Source organism: Diadema setosum, chromosome 15 (genome assembly GCF_964275005.1).
Source record: "Diadema setosum chromosome 15, eeDiaSeto1, whole genome shotgun sequence".
NCBI lineage: Eukaryota > Metazoa > Echinodermata > Echinoidea > Diadematoida > Diadematidae > Diadema > Diadema setosum.
In genome coordinates, this window is record NC_092699.1 from 24,320,981 (window position 1) to 24,340,934 (window position 19,954).

At 38.4% G+C, this 19,954-nt stretch overlaps 1 protein-coding gene across 1 annotated transcript in view; it reads left to right on the plus strand.

Annotated features, from left to right (window-relative positions):
- The window catches only part of LOC140238465 (echinoidin-like), a 28,779-nt gene extending 9,630 nt beyond the window's left edge, over positions 1-19,149 (plus strand). The window contains exons 2-3 of the mRNA XM_072318367.1: positions 17,665-17,854; positions 18,916-19,149. Coding sequence (XP_072174468.1) covers positions 17,665-17,854; positions 18,916-19,149 — 424 coding nt within the window. The remainder of the gene's footprint in view (positions 1-17,664; positions 17,855-18,915) is intronic.
- Positions 19,150-19,954: the final 805 nt, after the last annotated feature.

A 19,954-nucleotide genomic window follows, 5' to 3' on the forward strand; every position in this document is an offset into this window, starting at 1 on the left:
CGTACTTCGTGCCATGGCAACTGCAGTGTATAGCAACTAAACATTATGCGGTATAGCTACACGTCTGTCGCTCTGTTTAATAACAAGCAGAGTAAGATTGCCCCCCCCCCCCCAGTCTACCAGGATATCAAAGAAGTAAGAGAATACTTGCTTTCTATAATGTATACAAGGATATGAAAGGAGTTCAATGACGGAATGAGATGAAGAAGTGATAAGAAAACCAGCCCGGCCACAAAGCGCTGTCTCTATAATAGAACGAAAAAGTTTGTCTATTGAATTCGTGAAGCCAACATTTTATAACTACACTCTATAATCATACCAATCATTCAAACATTATCTATTATGCAGTGTTGTGACTACATGATTTCTTTCACTGATGAGACATGCAAGCAGCTACGCAGAAAGATCTACAGAAGGCACCCTATTTATGGCAAATGACAATTCATTTTCTATTGCCATGGTAACAATTTTGAGGGGGATTTCAGTTTGGCGCATATGGGTGTTTGTATAGTTTAGGATAGAATAATGCCCATGGGAGTGTGCCAAGTATGAATCCACAGCAACGATTCAAGACTCTAGACAGATTAAAAAATAGAAAGTTTCCCCCCTAATTGATAACGAATGACACTTTGAGAATTATTTGGGAAATAGGAATTTCTCATCTGCGAAGACGTCAACTGTTCGAGACGCAGAAAGGATGGAAATAAGGTGCGCCCTCTATTGGCACACCTTGTCATAACGTCACTACGAAGTTTCCGAAAGACTACAGCGAGATGAAGCACGCATAGAATTTCCGCTTTCGATGACTTTTTTTGTCAAAAGTTTGTCTTTTGTGAGATTTGCAAGAGATATATGAGCAACGGAGAGAAGTGAGGGTGAAATTAACCCCCGTACCCCCCCCCCCTCCCGTCTCTCACCATTTTGCTCCTTAAATTTCTACCGCCAAATTTCCAAGGAACTACCCTTGGAAAACAAAGACCTGGAACTTTTTAAAGGTATAATTGTGTCACAGGGAATTGTTACTATCCCTCGATTTCTGCTCGTTTAATCATACTAAGGCAGGTGTAGCGTAAGCCTCCCACCGGTGATCAGGAATCAACATCGTTTAACCCTGTGGTTACCACTAGCAACCTCGAACCATGCATGAATATTGGATTAAATGTTACCAGTATTGTAATTTCAAAGTGATGCTGCTGAGAGAATTAAGGATGAGATGACCAGGTTACTATAGTTAGAGCTAATTTTAAAGTCTATTTTTACTCATGAGGATACAGGAATGGTGTAGTTTGCATCGGAGTCCTTAAATTGATTTCCATTGTAGAATTTGCATCTTCCAAGACAATGCTACTGTACTTGGTTGCTCTTAACACAAATTACTGTACATTCATAACAGACAACAGCTGAACAGCAAAAACACAATAGTAAATGGAAGTAATAAAAAAAGATGCATTATTAATATTTTGATATACGTGTACATATTTACACTATAGGCTCATGATGGTACAAAAAGGTAGAGTGTGACGTAGGCATGCGCGGATCTCAAAAAGGACTCGATTTAGGACATTTCCTGTCTAAGACAGATAGTAACCTCAGCTCCTTCTTCTTAATGACGTCATGTTTTTCCAATCTGCGAAAGTGAAATGACGTTGCGTTTTTAACGACTATTGGGAGTTGATTGGCCCTGACATTGGTAGCAACATAATTATACAGCTACGTAAAAGTTTTTTTTTTTTTTTTTGATGTGTACAGTTCCGTCAGAAGGTTAATGGTGGCAATATCAGACTCATTTGATTTTTTTTTTTCACATTCCTGTAAAGTATACTCATTCTTAAGAAATGAAATGGTAAATCAACGTTTAAATATTGTCACTCTTCCAACCTTTTTGTAAATGTGACATTAACACTCAAAACTCGAACTACAATTTCAGAAATCGTATATCCCACATTTTCAGTGTTAGATTTAACATTAAAGATAAAGTTTGAGGAGTGACAACATTAGTGTTAGTTATCATTTTAGAGTGTTCAAACATGGCACATCATTATATGTATAGTACATTGTTGAAAGAATAATGTTAGGAAAACGAAACTCTATGAAATGATATAACTTACAGCAACCGAAATAGGAAAATGCGGGCATTGATACCGTTATAAATGACAATGTTCAAAACTATGATATACAATGTTTCGATGGCTTCAGTTTGCGCGCGTTGCTTGTAAAGCCCTTTTTTCAGATGGAAAGTTTCCAACACCTCAGTGAATTCTGTGTGAGAAAAGTCCATAGACTTAGGTAACTCAGGAAGGGACGATTCTAGGTTCTCTTTTTTTTCTCAGCTACACAACAGCTGTTCTTGCTGTGAGTGCTAAACGTGTGCAAGTGAAGAAAGCGGAAATCATGATTAAGGATAATGATGAATAATTATGACGGCACATGATTGTTCCAACGTTGCCAATTTGCAGATCGTAAGTGTGCAAAACGATGTAACTCCGGAAGAGTTTTGCAATGGGTTTATATACGTAGACAGGGTACTTTATTCTAAGGTTCGATGTGACTACACAAATATTATGATGAAGGAATACCATCCACCTCACTACGTCAGTCTTTGTGATTATAGCATAGACGTATAGCCTTGCGATCGAGGCAATTCGATTTCTTCATTAATTCTCAATGCGGGACAGAAGAAGTCAGGAAAATGAGAAATAGTCAGAATCCAAAGGGGAAACGTTATTCTCAGATTGGCGAGTTGAAAGATTCTAAAATCACACAGATGACGCGAGAATTCATTACGTGACAGCGTCAGAAAGTTCACGTATCTAGGCATCACTTCCTCAAGTCAGAAAATTAAGGAAAAGTGAATAACGCGAATCATGAGGGGACATGGTTGTTTTAAGCGAGGTTGTTTAATGCGTTTTCGGCTGAGAACCAGAAGGGCTTTATCGCAAGTTCGGGGGATATTGAGTTATTTGTATCATGCTGTAGAGCTCGATCTCCTCGACATTAAGGTGTCACTGTTAATTACTTTCATTTTCAGTAAAATGGCAAGAATTGGAACCACACGGACGCTATTTTACTCTATATTCGAAACAATGCTTATAAATCTACCCACGTTTGATTAAATCAACTTTTTATTACATGAAAATTGATTGTTTCGTTTTTGTTTACGCTCAAATCTTAGACGCAATAGCGACCTTCTGCATGGTTCTCAGCTGACGCATTGTTTTATGTTACCTCTGTGAGAAAACTTTGGTAACTACGATTGCCACTGGAGTTGTTCCCAGTGCAGTAGAAAATTCTTTCTTTTTTTTTTTTGTAGCACAACAATCAAGGATGACGAGTACAAAGCGTAATCATGCTCGTGGCAGACTCGTGATGAAATCAAGTTGAAAGGGACGAAATATAAATCAGATCAAATCATTTTCACACAGCAATAGATATACAATGAACTCTTGAATGAATCCCATAAGGATTGGAACAATCATCTCCCAGCATTTTCCACTGATTCCCACTGATCAGTTACTAGCCTTCCCCTTTAATGATCACGAATAAAGTCAAGTCATGCAAATCAATTTTAAACAAACCAAATCAAATAAACTATTGTTATATTGACACAAATCAAATCACGTCAAATTACTGTATATTAAATAAAAATTACACCAAATCATGTTAAATAAAATCACATCACCTCACATCAAATCAAATCAAATCAAATCGAAGATTAACAGAGGTTAATCAGTCAATGTAATATCCTTGAACTGAGTAGGTTTAGTACCTGTCTCATCCAATCAAGCTACCATGTGGAGATTCATCTCTCTCCATTGCACCTGACGTGGAAAATGTCGTCAGACATTGGCCACATTCAGCAAACATTTGGCTGATTCAGTGTTCGGTCGCTGCAAACAGTCAGCCACATAACGCCTGTATATGACTAATCTTGGGAGGGATTAACGGATTTCAAGCTTGTGATTGTAGGTTCACGCATAGGCCTATATCAAAGCGAGAGCAAAACAATTTGCTTTCATTGTGCTAATATTTTTTGGCTTTAATTAATGGATGATAATGGAAGGGTTGTCTGGTGTAGAGCAATGGTAACGCTGAAGAGGCTATCCTGAGCAAAGAAGACCATAATCATTGATATTATCATTATCGTGATCACTGATACTGCTGTTGTTGCTGCTGAATTCATGCAGTCATGAAAGGTTAGAGTTCTTTCCATCCATCAAATGTCCATCTCAATCCATAGCTGTGTCCAATATGGGGCACTTCATGGCCTGTGACAGTAATCACATTATTGCAGTATCGCACATTAACCCCTCCCAGGCCAACAAATTGTGACACACTGTTAGCATTTTGTGCGGCACGGTTTACAGTATGGTAACGGGGGAAAGGAAACGTGTATGATAATCATTCTGTAATACGGTGTTGATCTTGCATTGTAGAAGAATACAGTTTATCGGTCTGTATCATACAAGCTAGAGAAAGTGCAGATGACCGCCATATCTAGCATATCTTGTAGACATTGCAGGTCACATTTTGAAATGACGTGTAGATACGGTGGATTGAGGAGTGGATGTGCCGGTCAGTCTCGCAGGGTAGACTCTGCTATCGTACCTTGCTCTTGGTGAACTAGACTGCCCATCTTCAAAAGATGTTTATGTTTATGTGCTATGAAAGGCTAAGGCTAGGCGTCATGTTATGTTGCATATATCACCCTTCGTATATAAGCCATAGCATTCTACAGCTCTGATGTGATGTTATTCACTCGTATGGACTATGGTATTATCTAAAAGTTCACAGCAGTATCACAGGGTCTGCTGAATAAGGGGGTGGGGTAGGGGTTCAAACATCCTGTAAAGGGGGGCTTAGAGGGGGCTTTTGAAAGCGAAGGGGTGCATTGGTGACTCACAGGCGAGGGGCTTCCGCTCCTTTGCCTTATCGCGCCGCTCGCGTTGCCTGCCCGAGAGCCCTCTGCGAGAATAAATAGTTATATCGGTTATATATAGTTATATATTATATGTTTTTGATACAGACATTTTGTTTGTTTATTTGTTTGCGTCTGTGTGTATTTGTTTGTCTGTTTGTTTGTTTGTTGTGTTGTGTTGGACAGTTTCACCACGGAACTAAGCCCGGTGTGTTCGGTGCAAAGCGATTTAAAATTTCAGACAAGACAGACGTGCTATTTGGCATTTGCGCACCGCCGAAACGTCGCGACGGCACAATAACAAATTTTTCACTTCAGTTGTGTGTACTGGGCCTCGCCACAAATAGCAATCAATGACCAGTGAATGCCGAATTATGTTCAAATGAACTCTACTTAGTACATTCGATGTGTTTTTTTATAACATAAAAATTAGAAATAAGATATCCGCACCAGTCTTATGGTATTGTGGTTCTTGTCCCTGCTTAATGAGACTGAACAATAGTTTCTTGTAAGATCTATATCGAATGATCACAATGACGTAAAATCTCACATCAGTAGCATATTCGAGAAAAGATTCAATCCTAATTTGGCGTTTACAAACAAGATCCATTAGGCTAGTTGGGTGGGCTGTTCTATTCCCTTGCAATCACTGAAGCCTACATCTCAATATTTCAGACTTGGAATACATTGATTTAAGTACGATTGATTTAAGTCTGGAAATGAACGAGGAAGAAGATGCAATTGAGTCATTTTTGTAACACCTCTGATTTATTTTAGCTATTCATATTACAAAATGAGGCTTGTTCCCATTAGAAGATTATAATTACATTGCGTATTGAGACCGAGGTGCAGTAGCTGTCTATAAATGCCGTCCAGTTTGATGTAGCTGACGTTACTTTCACGATTACCGCATAGCCACCCGAACTGCGCGTCTGAATTCGAATGATGGTGTGTATCCTAACTCAGCTGCATTGCCAATTTGCCGAATGTCATTATCATCGCTCTTATTTTTTTTAATGGGGGAGGGGGAAGTGCCGGGGGGGGGGGGGGGACGGCCATCATGGTGTCAATGCAAATTATACCCAAATAGCTCGATGAAGAACTAGAAATCTAACCGTCACGTTTGTGACGCTCGCAGTCGTTTATGTCATAAGTCAAATGACGAATGCATTCGGAAATTTGAAAGGCGGAGCTCCTCCTTCTTCCGGTCAGAAATAGATTTCGTGCACCCACGAGGATCGTTTTTTTCTTATCTCAAAATGTCATTAAAACTTCAATGCATTGCGAAGGACTCTGAAGAGCTTGAATTAGCATGGACTACATCTTAAATGTGGAACATATAGCGAAATAAGGTCAAAGAGAGTAGGAAGGGGGAATTGGACAGAAATCAGTACATTGTGGGGGAAAAAACAATATATATGTAAGCATTATATCTAGCTATTTATTCATTTCCGTTTTAAATCAACATCTTAGTCCTTTCAGTTAGAAATCTGCTTTACGAAGGTGAGATGCACAATAAAAAAGATACAAATATATACCTTCAAATACAAAGAATTACCATTGAAACAAAGTTACACATACTCATGCCAAATAACAAGCGTAACACGATTACATCGCATAGAAATATACAGAAAAGACAATTGATAAAGATAAGAGAAGTAGAGATGGACACAGATCAAGCCCGGAAGAAGGGACGAATATGAAGCGACAGAAAAGTTTTCTCTCAAAAATGGTATATATACGAGAAGAAGTTATAAGTTGGAATACGTCAACACTTTCCACTGATTATCATCATTGGGCTATCTCATCGTTATGTGGAATTTTGATGTTTTGGAATTTACTGCGCAGAGCAGCTAGCAAAGCTATATACTTTTCTCACTATCGACTTGATACGTACAAAGCACAAGAAATGATTGATGGTTTCAAGAGAATGAATTATCCAAGTTTTACGTTAAGAGAGGAGGGGTAAATAGATATAACATTGCAAGATACAATAACAAACCTATATAATCATAAACCGGGTAAACAAGGCGAAGAGAAAGAAGGGAATTCCACATAATTATATTGACAAAGAAATATTCAAAACAGAGGACAATAAGAAAAAAAATCAACAGTATTGAGTCTCTGACTCTTGGTTTCGTTTCGTTTTGAGCCTAAAACTAGTTTACCCCATATTCTTGGAGAGGAAAGTCACACGATTTTACTTAGCCACCATCTATGTGACATTCAATACTTTCAACTTTTACAAAGTGAACAGACCTATCAACGAGAACACCTGTGAATTATTGTAGTACTTTGTCAGATTCGGCGTGATTGTCTATGATTTTTCTATCCAATTTTAGGATCAGCTATTTTATGAGACATTATTGGTTATCTCGTTTCTCGTCTTCATTCAAACAGGTGAACTATGGTGTAGTGTCAGGTTAGGTAAACAGTTGGTAAAAGGGGGTGTCAAATCCACCCAATAAGTGGTTTAAGTTTGACACCCTTGACCCGAGTTCAATTTACCCCTCCTCCTTTTTTCTTTCTTTTTTAACAAAGCTCAAGACGTCGCATGCCACTAGGCGGCGCTGTGCGATAAAAATAGAACATTGCGGTCAGTAACCTGTCAACATCCATGACCGTGACGTACCCAGAGCTCACCGCCTGGAATGACGAGGCCAGGGCGCGTGAGGGTGCAGGATTTACTAAAAAAGTGACAAATCATTGATCATTGTCAACCGAAATTTTCGAATGGCGGTCACACGTAAATGTGGAATTGTGCATTATACATCGCGACAAAAAAAAAATAAAAAAAAAATCGATAAATGGTAGTCACCGACAGCTAGAATTTTGTTTTGTCAAGTTCCGCACTACATATCACGTTATGCGAGACAACGTGTTTCACTCTGGCTAAGTCACAGCTACATTATTGTTACATTCAGCTACTTTAGTATCATATTTCAAACTAGAAAAACAAAACATTGATAGAGAATAAAAGAATAGGCATTTTTGTCGATTAGAACTGAGTATCTGTTTTTCGTTGTAGCGGCATAATCTTTGTGAAAACTTCTACGTATTAATCTCAGTCGAATTCAAACTCTTTCAGTTTCAGTCTGTGTCAGGACAATGTTCCGATTCATTCATGGAATCACTCACTTATAATTCCTTCACTAGCATCCATTCACTATTCACGCATGCATTCATGCACTCATTCATTTATCTATTCAATAATTTTATCCATTCAATCAATTCATGAGTTTTCATTCAGTCTGTCACTTACTCGTAACATCGTTTATTCAGACAATGATTTATTAATGCATTCATCTATTCATTTATATATTTATCTATTCATTCAATCGTTCGTTCGTTCGTTCATTCGTTCATTCGTTCGTTCGTTCGTTCGTGCGTTCGTTCGTTCGTGCGTTCGTTCGTGCGTTCATTCGTGCGTTCGTCCGTTCGTCGGTTCGTGCATTCGTTCGTTCGACACGATATGTCGGCTTAATAAGGTTTGCTGACCATTACTGTGGTCACCAGGGGAGAACCGCAAGAGGCAGGCATCAGTGTGTGTACATGAAGGGCGAGTTTAAACCTCTTGGATCTATCTACGTGCGTGAATAGTTAATTGAAAGTGTTTCTGGCACACACGGGAATTCCATTCTATGTCCTATCCGAGCGACAGATAGAGTGTGCTTGCGTCATTGCTCATGATGATTGCGCAGAATAAATCCTTGACGCAGAAGGAGTGAAAAAAAAAAGACGCTTCTATCTTGCGAAATGGTAGTTTGTCAAGATTTCTTTTCACATTCAATATCAGCTGTTGGGTTTCAAGCACACCAATAGTCAATAGCGCAAAACAAAAGGCAAAGTTATCTGAATTAGTACCTACTCCTCACTGAAAATGGACTAAAGCTTAACATTTGTCTCAACAATACAGGCATGCACCTGTCTCATACTTTATTCTTTTGATTGACATGACTCTGTCTGAGACAGACAGGATTCTTTATTATTAGCACAAAGCAGAAAAAAAAAGCAAAAACTTTAGTAGAGAAGTTCGGATTTGAGCCAATTTGATGGCTGAAATCGAAGCGACTGCTTCCTTAATTGGCTTGCGCGATTACTGTTGGCTTGCACGTTGACTTGCACGACTACTGTGTAGTTGCTTGATGACGTCATCAAGTGATGTCATGGGTGACATTTCGAGAAATTTCGAACTTTGCTCAAAAGACTTGGCAGCAAACCCTGACAATGTGTTCAAATAAGTTTACTACAATCGCAACTAAGCGAAAAAAAGATAAGGCAAAAACAAAGCAACAACAACAAAGTTGAAGCAAGGCACAAAAACAATAACATTAACAAGGCAAATTTATAGTCTCTTTAAACGTAAGATGAGGGTGATTTCAAAGTCTACTCGTAACACCGACTAAAAGGAAGAGTTGCGAGAAACAAAGCGTTTCGGCAGAAATCAGGTGTATACCGTGCATTTATACCGGAAAACGGTAAAAGGAAATATAAACTCTTTGTCCAGAGGGGGAAAAAGTTAGGACGCTAAGTGTAAAAACCCAGTATACACACAACGTGTGAGGTTTAACTCGCATAGGCACTTTCGGAAAGAAGAAAAGATATACAGTAATATCCTTTGAGATTTCATCACATATACATCGATCTCTCAGACAAACACTTTCCTGGGATATATTTCTTTCAAAGCCCAGTGGGCCTGAACTTCAAAGAGGTCACTAATGGGGACGTGTGCAACCAGACGCTCGTAGGGTTCTAGGGGAAAAGGAAAGCCGACACTGGAACGTGCGTCACTGTTCCAAATTTATCCCCAGAGCTTCGGCAATCTGGATGACTCGGTATAACTCTTGCTTCCATCACAGGTGAAGTCGAGGCACAGGACCAACATGCTCTCGTCACTCTGCTCGAATTTCTACTCAAGCATACTTCTTTATGCCAAAAAAGATTCGAAATTGCCCCCCTTATTTCCCCACCCCTCCCACACACACACATACACACACAGTCATTTTAATAACTATGCTTTCCTCACCCCGCGGCACTGGATGGGGGATTTCCCGAGCTGGTCAGGGGATAAAAAACCTTGCAGCAGACCCCCCCCCCCCCCCCCTCCTGAATTTGCTACCCCCCCCCCCCCCCGAAGTCTGTCTATTTGGTTATCTCCCTTTTCCATTTCCCTCTGTGTCTTCACCACTTTAATACTGCCCCTCTCACGTGCCTCCCCCTCCAGCTGTTTGTATGTGTGTGGTGAAAATGTATGTATCTATATGCGTGTATTTATGTGTGTATGATGTATGAATATGTGCAAGTGCGTATGTGCAGTATGTTTATTGCAATGTTATTGCGTGTGTGTATGCATGCATGTATCTCTTTCTCTATCTACACGTGTATCTGTCAATTGATCTATCTTGATATATATATATGTATATATATACTATATATATATATATATATATATACATATGTATCTACCTGTCCATCTTCCTATCGATCTTACTACCTATTTATTCATCTGTCTAGCTGCCTATCAACAATGTGCATGTAGCTACCTCCCTGTCTGTCCATCTATTTATTTATCTATCTATCTATCTATCTATCTATCTATCTATCTATCTATCTATCTATCTATCTATATCTATATCCATCCATTTATCTATCTCTATCCATCTATCTATCTATCTATCTATCTATCTATCTATCTATCTATCTATCTATATCTATCTATCTATCTCTATCTTTCTTTCTCTATCTATCTATCTATCTATCTATCTATCTATCTATCTATCTCCCTCATTCTTTCAGCTTCCTAAACGCCTGAGCATGATATTTCACAAGCAGAGTTTCCACGCATCCAGCACGGGAGGGGTGGTCGCAGGATAATGCCAAACTTATTTTTAGCCAGCCATTATTGAATTCGGAAGAAGGAAGTGAACACTTTGAATGGGATTTAACAATGTAATGAACACTGCTGCAGTTTGAGGAAACCGGGTACAGAAAAGGAACGAAGGCGAGAGATGGAGACAAGGGGGTAAATACAGCGATCAACAAACTTCTTCCCGCGCTGCTCAGCCGTTGGTGAACTAGAGTTGAGGCGAGTTCCACAAAAGCACAAGGAGATTTTCTTTCACTGTGTACATCCAGCTATACCGCGTCATTGCAGAGTAACTCCTCTTCATGGTTAAGCTAGCATCAGTAGAATAAGGAGCTGAATTGAACATCTTTAAGTAACCAGAATAGAAAAGGTTACACGGATTTTTGTTTTTTAATGAATAGTGTTAGAAGGCATGCAAATCAAAACGTTCACATCAGATGTAGATGATAATATCATGGTCCAATCAGTTTCCTGCTCGCATGTACACAAATCTAAGGTAAATGTGTCGTTGAAGTGAATTTGATGTCATGATGTATTTCATTTTTTTATTAACCTAGATATATACCGACTCGAAATTGCGTATATGATTGCCAGAGATTTCACTATTTTGTTATAACATCTGGTACTTTCAAATTCCACTTTCATTTTTTTATATGTTTCGATCGATCTTGTTCAATTCTTTCATTTCAAAACCATCTTGATCATGCAGTTGATTTTCTCTTTAATTTACATAACCTGGGATATTCTAACCTTCCCCGTCAGTATATAGGAAGTAAGATGAACTCTTGAAGTTGTTTGCATCACGTATAACTATGTTAGGGTTTGTTTGGTTGGGTTTTTTTTTTTTCTGTGACAGATGTCAGTCGATAGAGTATCACTGTCGCAGTTTCCCTGCTGGAAAGAACACAGTGTCTCACAGTTTGAAACGCATTGTGAACACAGTGTAAAATCTCTTCACAGTGTGAAGCAGAACATTACCATGTGAACACTCTGTGAAAAACCACACACACGATGTGAAATCATCTTCACACTGTTAAATTCGAGCGTTTTCACATAGCTGACTATCGTGACTATGTGAACACATTGTGAACACACTGTGGGACACTGTGTGTTTTTTTTTTTTTTTTTTTCCAGCAGGATTTGTCGTGTCTGGAAAGAGTTATCTTCGTCTGATGTTGTAACATAATATTGCTCCTGAAATGGAAGCCGGAATTGAATGCCGTCAATCCAAACTAATCTCATGAATGGGCATTTTACTCGGTAATCTAAGAAGATGTGATTTGAAAGAGGACAAACTATCACTTCGTTTTGTGGCAATTCTTGCGCCGATGTAATCTTCAGACAGCCAGTTGCTTCCTGTGCGTTTAATGTGATCTGTTTAAAAAAACAGCGGTGTTGATTCCAACAATACGGACAAACTCACACAAGTACACCATTCAGAATCTGAATTATTTGGTGAAAAAGAAGGTCCGATTTCACTGACGACTTATGACACAAATTCCGCGATTGGAGGTATATACCACCTCCCTGGAGGTATACATAGGAAAACAAAGGAGAATCTCATTGCAAAACGGCACAAACAAAAATGTTTTGATAATTCACATCTGGGAGCACAAAATAAATGTTGCTTTTAGTGATGAATAGACATGTTGCAGAACAAGCTCATGAAGAAAGTCAAGCTAAAAAACTCAATCATGTGCAATGATCGAATTCAAACAAAGTTTTTGTACAATATTAATAGCTGTAATATTTTTTTTTTCGGGGGGGGGGAGGGCAGGATTTTTCGAGTCTTCACAACCATCTGAAAAGCAAATGATGTTACCCAAAAAACTAAATAATCTCACGCTTGCCTAATATAAGGTAGCTAGTTCTTACAATTTTGTAACTCATCATCAGCATATTATGAATTGCGAAAGACTTGTACTAAATGGAAATTGAGATACAGTGCATCACAACTAAAGCCAGATCTTTTTTTATCTCTTAAAATGGTTTCATAATCAAATGTTATGACGGTACTCGAATTGACTTTGTTAATGACGTGTTAAATCACAAGGTGACGTGGAGAAGACGGGTCCGTGCGTCAATTAAGATGAGATGATAGTTCAATCATAGAGGAAGAAAATAACCGGACGCTTGTATTTTGTAAAGATGTTGAGAGTCCTGCCGTGGACCCCCTGCGACCCCTATAGGACGGGATAGCTCTTCCGGGTCATGAAATGCACATCTTACCCTAATTGACACTCCTCTATAACAGCCCCCCCCCCCCCCCCCGCAACACTCTGGATGTCTTACAACGGATGACAAAGAATAAGGTTGGACATGGCCTCTACTGGATTTCGGAGGGCTTGGGAGGGAGGGGTAGATTGACTATGTCCGTCAAAATTAAACAAAAACTCTTTAAGTTATATATCCTGACCGCGGACTCTGACCTTGTGACGGTTGCAGCGGTGCAATCTTGGACATTTCCGACCACTCCTAAAGCAGTGAAGACACAGGATATTGGCTATTTTCTGTAGGAATATTATCAACGGACAAAAAGTGGTCATGAATAATAAAAGTAAATAAACACAAAATCTAAAAGTGTAAAAATGTGACATAGCGGATAGGGGAAAGGCTGGACAGAAATGCTAACGATTTTCTACTATTTATGAAATATGAGGATAATGATACCGATGAGAAAAAGGATGATATTAATGATAATGATAGTTGCAATTATTGGCGGAGATATTAGGAATTATATTAGTATTGGAAATATTGATGATAATAACATTAAGAACGTTAATAATAATGTTAACAGCAGTTGTAACATTGTAATAATAATCGCTTATAATCATCACTATTATCATCACTGTGGTCAGCTATGGTATAATCATTATTGTAAGTATCAAAAAGTAAAAGTCCTAAATGGTTGAAATCAACATTACAATTTTTCGATGATAAGATAATTTATGTTCATGTCATTCCTTCTGACAACGACATTAAAAGAATACCAGGATAGCGCTGGAATTAGTTCAATTCAATTCAATTTAAATTTCTATTTCATTTTTTGACAAAAGCATATGCACATCACTTTCTTTGGTAACAGAAAATAAGGCGAGAGAAACTATGTGAAATAAAGAGTATACGACAATATTGCGGAACCGTATGATGATTATGCATTGTCATGAAAACTTAAGTGATCAAAGTGAAGTAAACAATACGCAAATTTCGCAAAATGGAGGGACCCACTGAAAAGACAAAGCTTGTAGAATGTGGGCCCAACTGGAGAAGAACATCAATAGAAAGCACAGAAAAAAAAACAGGTCTGGAAGCCCACTGAAAAGACAGAACAACAGACACAAATACACACGAATAAACATGAGACGGGACTGGGATAGGAGTAACACTTCTAAAGGAGAATTAACTTTGAGACAAGACAAGATGAGACAAAACTAACGTAACTGTAAGACAACGGAATAGACAGTTCCAGGAACAGGGGAAATGACTTATACCACAAAACAAACAAACAAGAAGCACACATGGTCTGTGATTTTCATTTATAAGTCCTATGAGCACTCGTCATCCTTTCCGATATCGCTACGGATGAAATCAAATAATACTGAATCTATAACGTCAACATTTCTTTCGGCATTGTTCGGCTTAGTCATATAGCTTGCCCGGCGCCAAATATTAAGATGACATGTAATCCTTTAAAACGTCTCCTTAACTCGAAATAATTGAATGATTTAATTAGAACTATGCGTCGATGGGGTCGCATTCCCTCGAATTCATTCCACTAATTATAATGCGTTATACTAGATTATGGGACGCTATCGTGTTACTAACGCTAACACTCTTTGTTGCTTTATTTGTTTTCCTACTGAAAGAAAATGAGTCATGGGGCTCTTTGTTGCGTTTCATGTTTTGCAAATCACTGAACCAGTTTTGTGCTCAATGGCGATCGGCATTTGACCAAAGCGGGGGGGGGGGGGGTGGGGGGAAGAGCTATGAGAGGCAAGGTACTTTCCTTATGATATTTTGATACGATAATAATCATATATGTGATATGATATACGCAACATATTATCATACGTCTTGCATCTAAGTGATGTACAATTCTAACCGAGAATAGGTTTTGAATGAATGATATGCATATATTGTCTTTAGTTTGTAGCAGGGTTCCTCTTGAATGAAGGAAGCGTAGGTTGAAAACGTCTTTGATTTCCGGGATTATTCGAAAATGATTATATCTTTAGCAGCGAGCAAAATCTTGTTACTTTCCGGCTATAAGGCATGTGCACAAATAACTGACAATAAGACCACGAAGTTTGATTTATAATGCCTGGTGCTCTGTATCGTAACAATGACTTTATTTTTTTTTAATCATTATTGTGCCTTCTTTAAAAACAGAGACGTCCAGAAAACTACTATTGTGTTTGTGCACCACGGTTGTGTTACCACATAACCGCTTCGTTCTTTGTGCAACAGCTTTTTTTCTTTTTCTTTTTTTTTTCATTTCATCATGTCACTCTTTGTTTATCACCAGCTGTGGATTTTTATTTTGTCACATCGTGTATTATATAACATCTGGTGACTTAAACATTTGTACGTCGTGATTTGTGTAACACTGGGGATTTTCACGTTGCGTGTTATGACACGTGTTATGGACTGAGATGACAAGCATTGACGCCTGGAGTCGAAAGCTTAGTAAATGCGTCACTTATCTTTGTTGGGTTTTTTTTTTTTTTTTCTCGAAATAAAAAGACAGAAACACGGCTTTGTTTCGGGAAGACGACGTGAGTGACGCATGCGCAGAGCTTTCACGTCGGGTTTCTGTTACATCCACCTACTCATACCCAATGCATGCCAATACATGGGATGCAATTTGAATGCAGTAGTCGTTGCTATATCGGGCACTCCTCTGGCAAGCTTTCTGGTTGTAAAGGAAAGTCCGTGTTATAAAGGCATGCATAAATTTGAGTATGTGAGACAAGTTACCTGGTCTAGAGCGTACTGATATGAAAATACATGTATAGGCCTACTTTACTTGGTTAAAGCCAGTTAAAGCTGACTTTTACTACGTGATTTGGAAGGATATCTCTCAACGTTATTTCTTATCATGAAACGTAGATTCTTGATGAATCTCAGTTTTGAAAAGACTACATGTATGTAATCACATTCTTTTATAACGGAGCTCTGTCAAAAAACAACAAAAAAAAAAATGTACAGTTGCGTGTCGAGATGGGCCGCGTCACTGCTCGCCAGCCGATCAGAATGGAAACACCGCCCTCGCGCGACAGTCATACTCCACAATTAGACTTTAACCACTAATTCCTTGATAAGAGGCCCAGAGTAAGGGATCTTTATAAAAGATTGGCTCAGAAGGAAGTCTAGATTTAGGCAGAGAGTTCCGGAGGTCAGCTCCCTGACATTTGTTTTCAAAAAGCAAAACATGGCATAACAAACCCAAAAGCTAAAATGGTTTTGCTTTGTGATGAGAAGTACGTTTCAATCTCGTCTGTCCAATTTGTACTCACTTAGTTTCCGTCCTTCTCGCTTTCTTTCTGTCCTGATTGAAATAACTATTAACCCTTCACGTGCCACATTAATTTCTTACCCATAGCTCTCTGTGTGAAATTTGTGCACATTTGATTCATTGGCACCGAAATGGTTAATCTTTGTTTTCTCGGTAAAACTTACATCTTTCTATTTCAAGCAGTTATATGATAGCTTTCTATTCCTATATCCATGCTATCAATGAGTCTTCATTCCATTTTATCTATTTCATGTCCAGCAAACAAAAATATAATACCAGTGATATCTTTACATAATCACACAAAATTAATACAACATTGAAATTGAGAACTATATTGAAAATGAGAACTACAATGAACTGAAGTCAAATAAATGTAACATTGATACAAATAACTACAAAATCAAACCAAATACAAATCAAAATTGCCGGAAATGGAAGAGGCTGCTAAAAAGCAGAGCTTGTATTTTGCAGACACCTCATAAACAATTACCTGCTTACTGAAATAACAAACTATGCAAGTCGCCTAAAAAGATAAGAACAAAAAAAAAAAATAACATACGCACACTTACAACACAAAAACACAAAAACACACATACGAATTACACGACACAGCTCTCTTGTCACCAAAAACAAAATACAAAACAAAAGATAAGCAAGGAAGGAGCAACAGGAATAGGTTAAAAAGAACAGGGGGTGTTTCATAAAGCAGTTCGTAAAGTTACGAACAACTTACGAGCGACTGGTGATCAGTTCTTGTGCTGAATTATGGAAATTCTGATACGTATAGCACATCAGAATTGATCAACAGTCGCTTGTAGGTTGTTCGTAACTATACGAACAGCTTTATGAAACAGGACCCTGGGATAGTTAACAGTTAAGGGATAAGGAGTTTTAAAACCAGCATTAAAAGGAAAAACGCAGATATACACATACATATTTTAAATCGTTTGCTTCTTTCAGTCTCACTTTAAGCTCTGTAAATATCATCAAAATTAAAATCATCTCCATCGTTCCTGCAATGTTGTGTTATTGCAATAATTCCTGCATTATAATAATAGTAATCATCATTGTAACTCAGTTTTGTGTGTTTTATACTTTTGTGAACACAAAGTGGAAATAAATTCAAATAAATTCAAATCAAATCATATACATTCCCAAATATTTCACCAGCTTAATGTGCATAATTCCACACACAATTCAATTTTGCTGATGCTACAAACCAAGTGGTAAACCCTTCGCAACTGTTGTGCTAAACATGTAAACCATCAATTATTGTTGCTACCATTATACTACTACTACCGGTTAACTCTTCTCTTACATACTTTAACTAGCTCTCTACTTCTACCTTTTCCCCTTGATTTGCTGCAGATATTTTAACGATGTGAAAAACTGGCTTGAGGCGGAGTTCTTCTGCCGGTCGTTTGGGTCCGGTGGGTGCATGGGACAGACGGGGCAGGCTCATCTCCTTTCAATTCACTCGCAGGACGAGAACGACTTTGTCTTCTCGTACTTCGACACCGTCCGGAATCGACTACCTCCCGCCATTGGACCGATCAGGGTACGTTGATGGCTTCGGTCACATCTTTTTGATCACCTGCGCACCAACAGTGTTTCTATCCATGGACTCTTTGTTTCTGTTTTTGGTTCTAGTTTTGACGATATTGGGTCGTGAAAATTTAATGAAAATCTTGATAAGCACGAATTCATACACCACTTTTGTAATTTATAATGATATTTCGAATGTATGTATTAAAGGGGAAATCCTGTCCAAATACAAGTTAATCTGATAAAAAGAGTGAAATCTTTCCACAATAAGAATTTGACTAAAATCGGATGAAGTTATGACATTTTGAATTTTGCTAATTTCTGCAAAACAGTTTTTGTACAGTGGCTATGAATATGCAAACTAGTGAGCTAACCATGTCATAACATCACAATTTTCCATTGATCGTGTATAACAATAGTGATAAGTTAGATAGGATTTGAGCCTTGGGCATAATTGCGTTTGAACGAAAAACTGGAAATTTCACAATTTTAATGTACAAACTACTGTATATGGCAAGTTGTGAGGGGATGACATGCTCACTTTTCCATTTACATATTGATATTGACCGTTCAAGAACTGCTTCCTGAAAAAATAGAGAAAGTTCAAAATGTCATAACTTCCTTATTTTTCATCCGATTTCGAGCAAAATTGTACCTTTTAACTCGTATTATGTTACTCTTTCTTATTAGACTTACTTTTATTGGGAATAAAATTCCCGTTTAATCTTATGTATGTATGCATGTGTGTGTATGTGTGCACGTATGTATGTGTCTGTATATATAATTCAAATATCTGTTGTACGTATGTTTGTAAGAACGAGTGTTTATATGCATGAATGAATGTTTGTATGTTTACAATATGTGTGTATGACTCACAAACATGAAAATGTAATACTCGCGCATACAACTCGTCATCATTAAACCAATCACAGGATCCAGCGAAACAGTGCATTGTCTTGGCGTTTATGTTGCGAAAATAACACGAGAAAAAGAAAAGAATGAATGTGATACACGTATGAACAATTGAAATGCACACTAACTGAATGTCGTGATGTCGACTTCACTTTCATGCAGGATGAGCGCCTGTGGCTTGGATTAACAGACTTTAAGCAGGAGGGATTCTGGGTCTGGTCCGACGGCACCCTGGTCGACTACGCCAACTGGCGCGAGGGCGAGCCCAACAACGATCGCGGCAATGAGGACTACACGCAGATGACCGTCGAGATCAATCACGAGGGCAAGTGGGTGGACGTTACCGACGCCCACAACGACTACATAACCCATTTTATTTGCAAAATGCCGCGGTAGGAGCGCCACGAACTCGACCCCGCCCCTGCCCAGCGTCACCTCTCCGCCCCGCCCCGCCCCCTGCCCCGCCCACTGAGAAGAGCGAATGTTCTCACAGCACAGACTCTGGATGTCACGATCGATTTGGGGCAGGGAAAATTCTTACGTCCGACTATTCTTACGGCGACACATGTTTGTTCCAGAAGTCACAGCAACACCGTGGAAAAACCTCAATATGGCATTCTCGCAAATGGACTGACTTTGAGTTTGAAACCCAATTTAAAGTAATGAATTTGTCCATTCAAGCAATGCGGTAATTCGTGTAATCCTAACAACATCAATCAGTAAAATTATTCAGTTTATCCATCACAATAAGTTACCAAAAGCCACACGTCTTTAATCGTATGTAGTCGACAAGTTTAGTATGCTCGGACTAAATTTTATCCAATTTTAAGAGTGCAAGTCTATAATAGCTCTAATTCTTTCGAGGTAATACAAAAGATATCGGCGTGAACTTCGGGAATTACGTGAGATTATGATACTAATCAGCATAGGAGGGAATAGGTACGAAACGAAATAAAAGTAAAGAATGTGTGTGTTAATCTCTTAAGAACAAAGTCTTCCATGAATGTATTTCGAAAACGATAAGATATTCTGAAAGTATCAACGCAGTCGATTGGGGATGTTGGTTATTCCTGATTAATGAAAGCCGTCGTAAATCTCAAATTATTATCTTCCCCTAAACCTGTCAGATATCTAATTTGAAACAGCTTTGTCTGCCCATACATTCATCTACATTATTTTCTATTTCTCTAAACTCGTCACT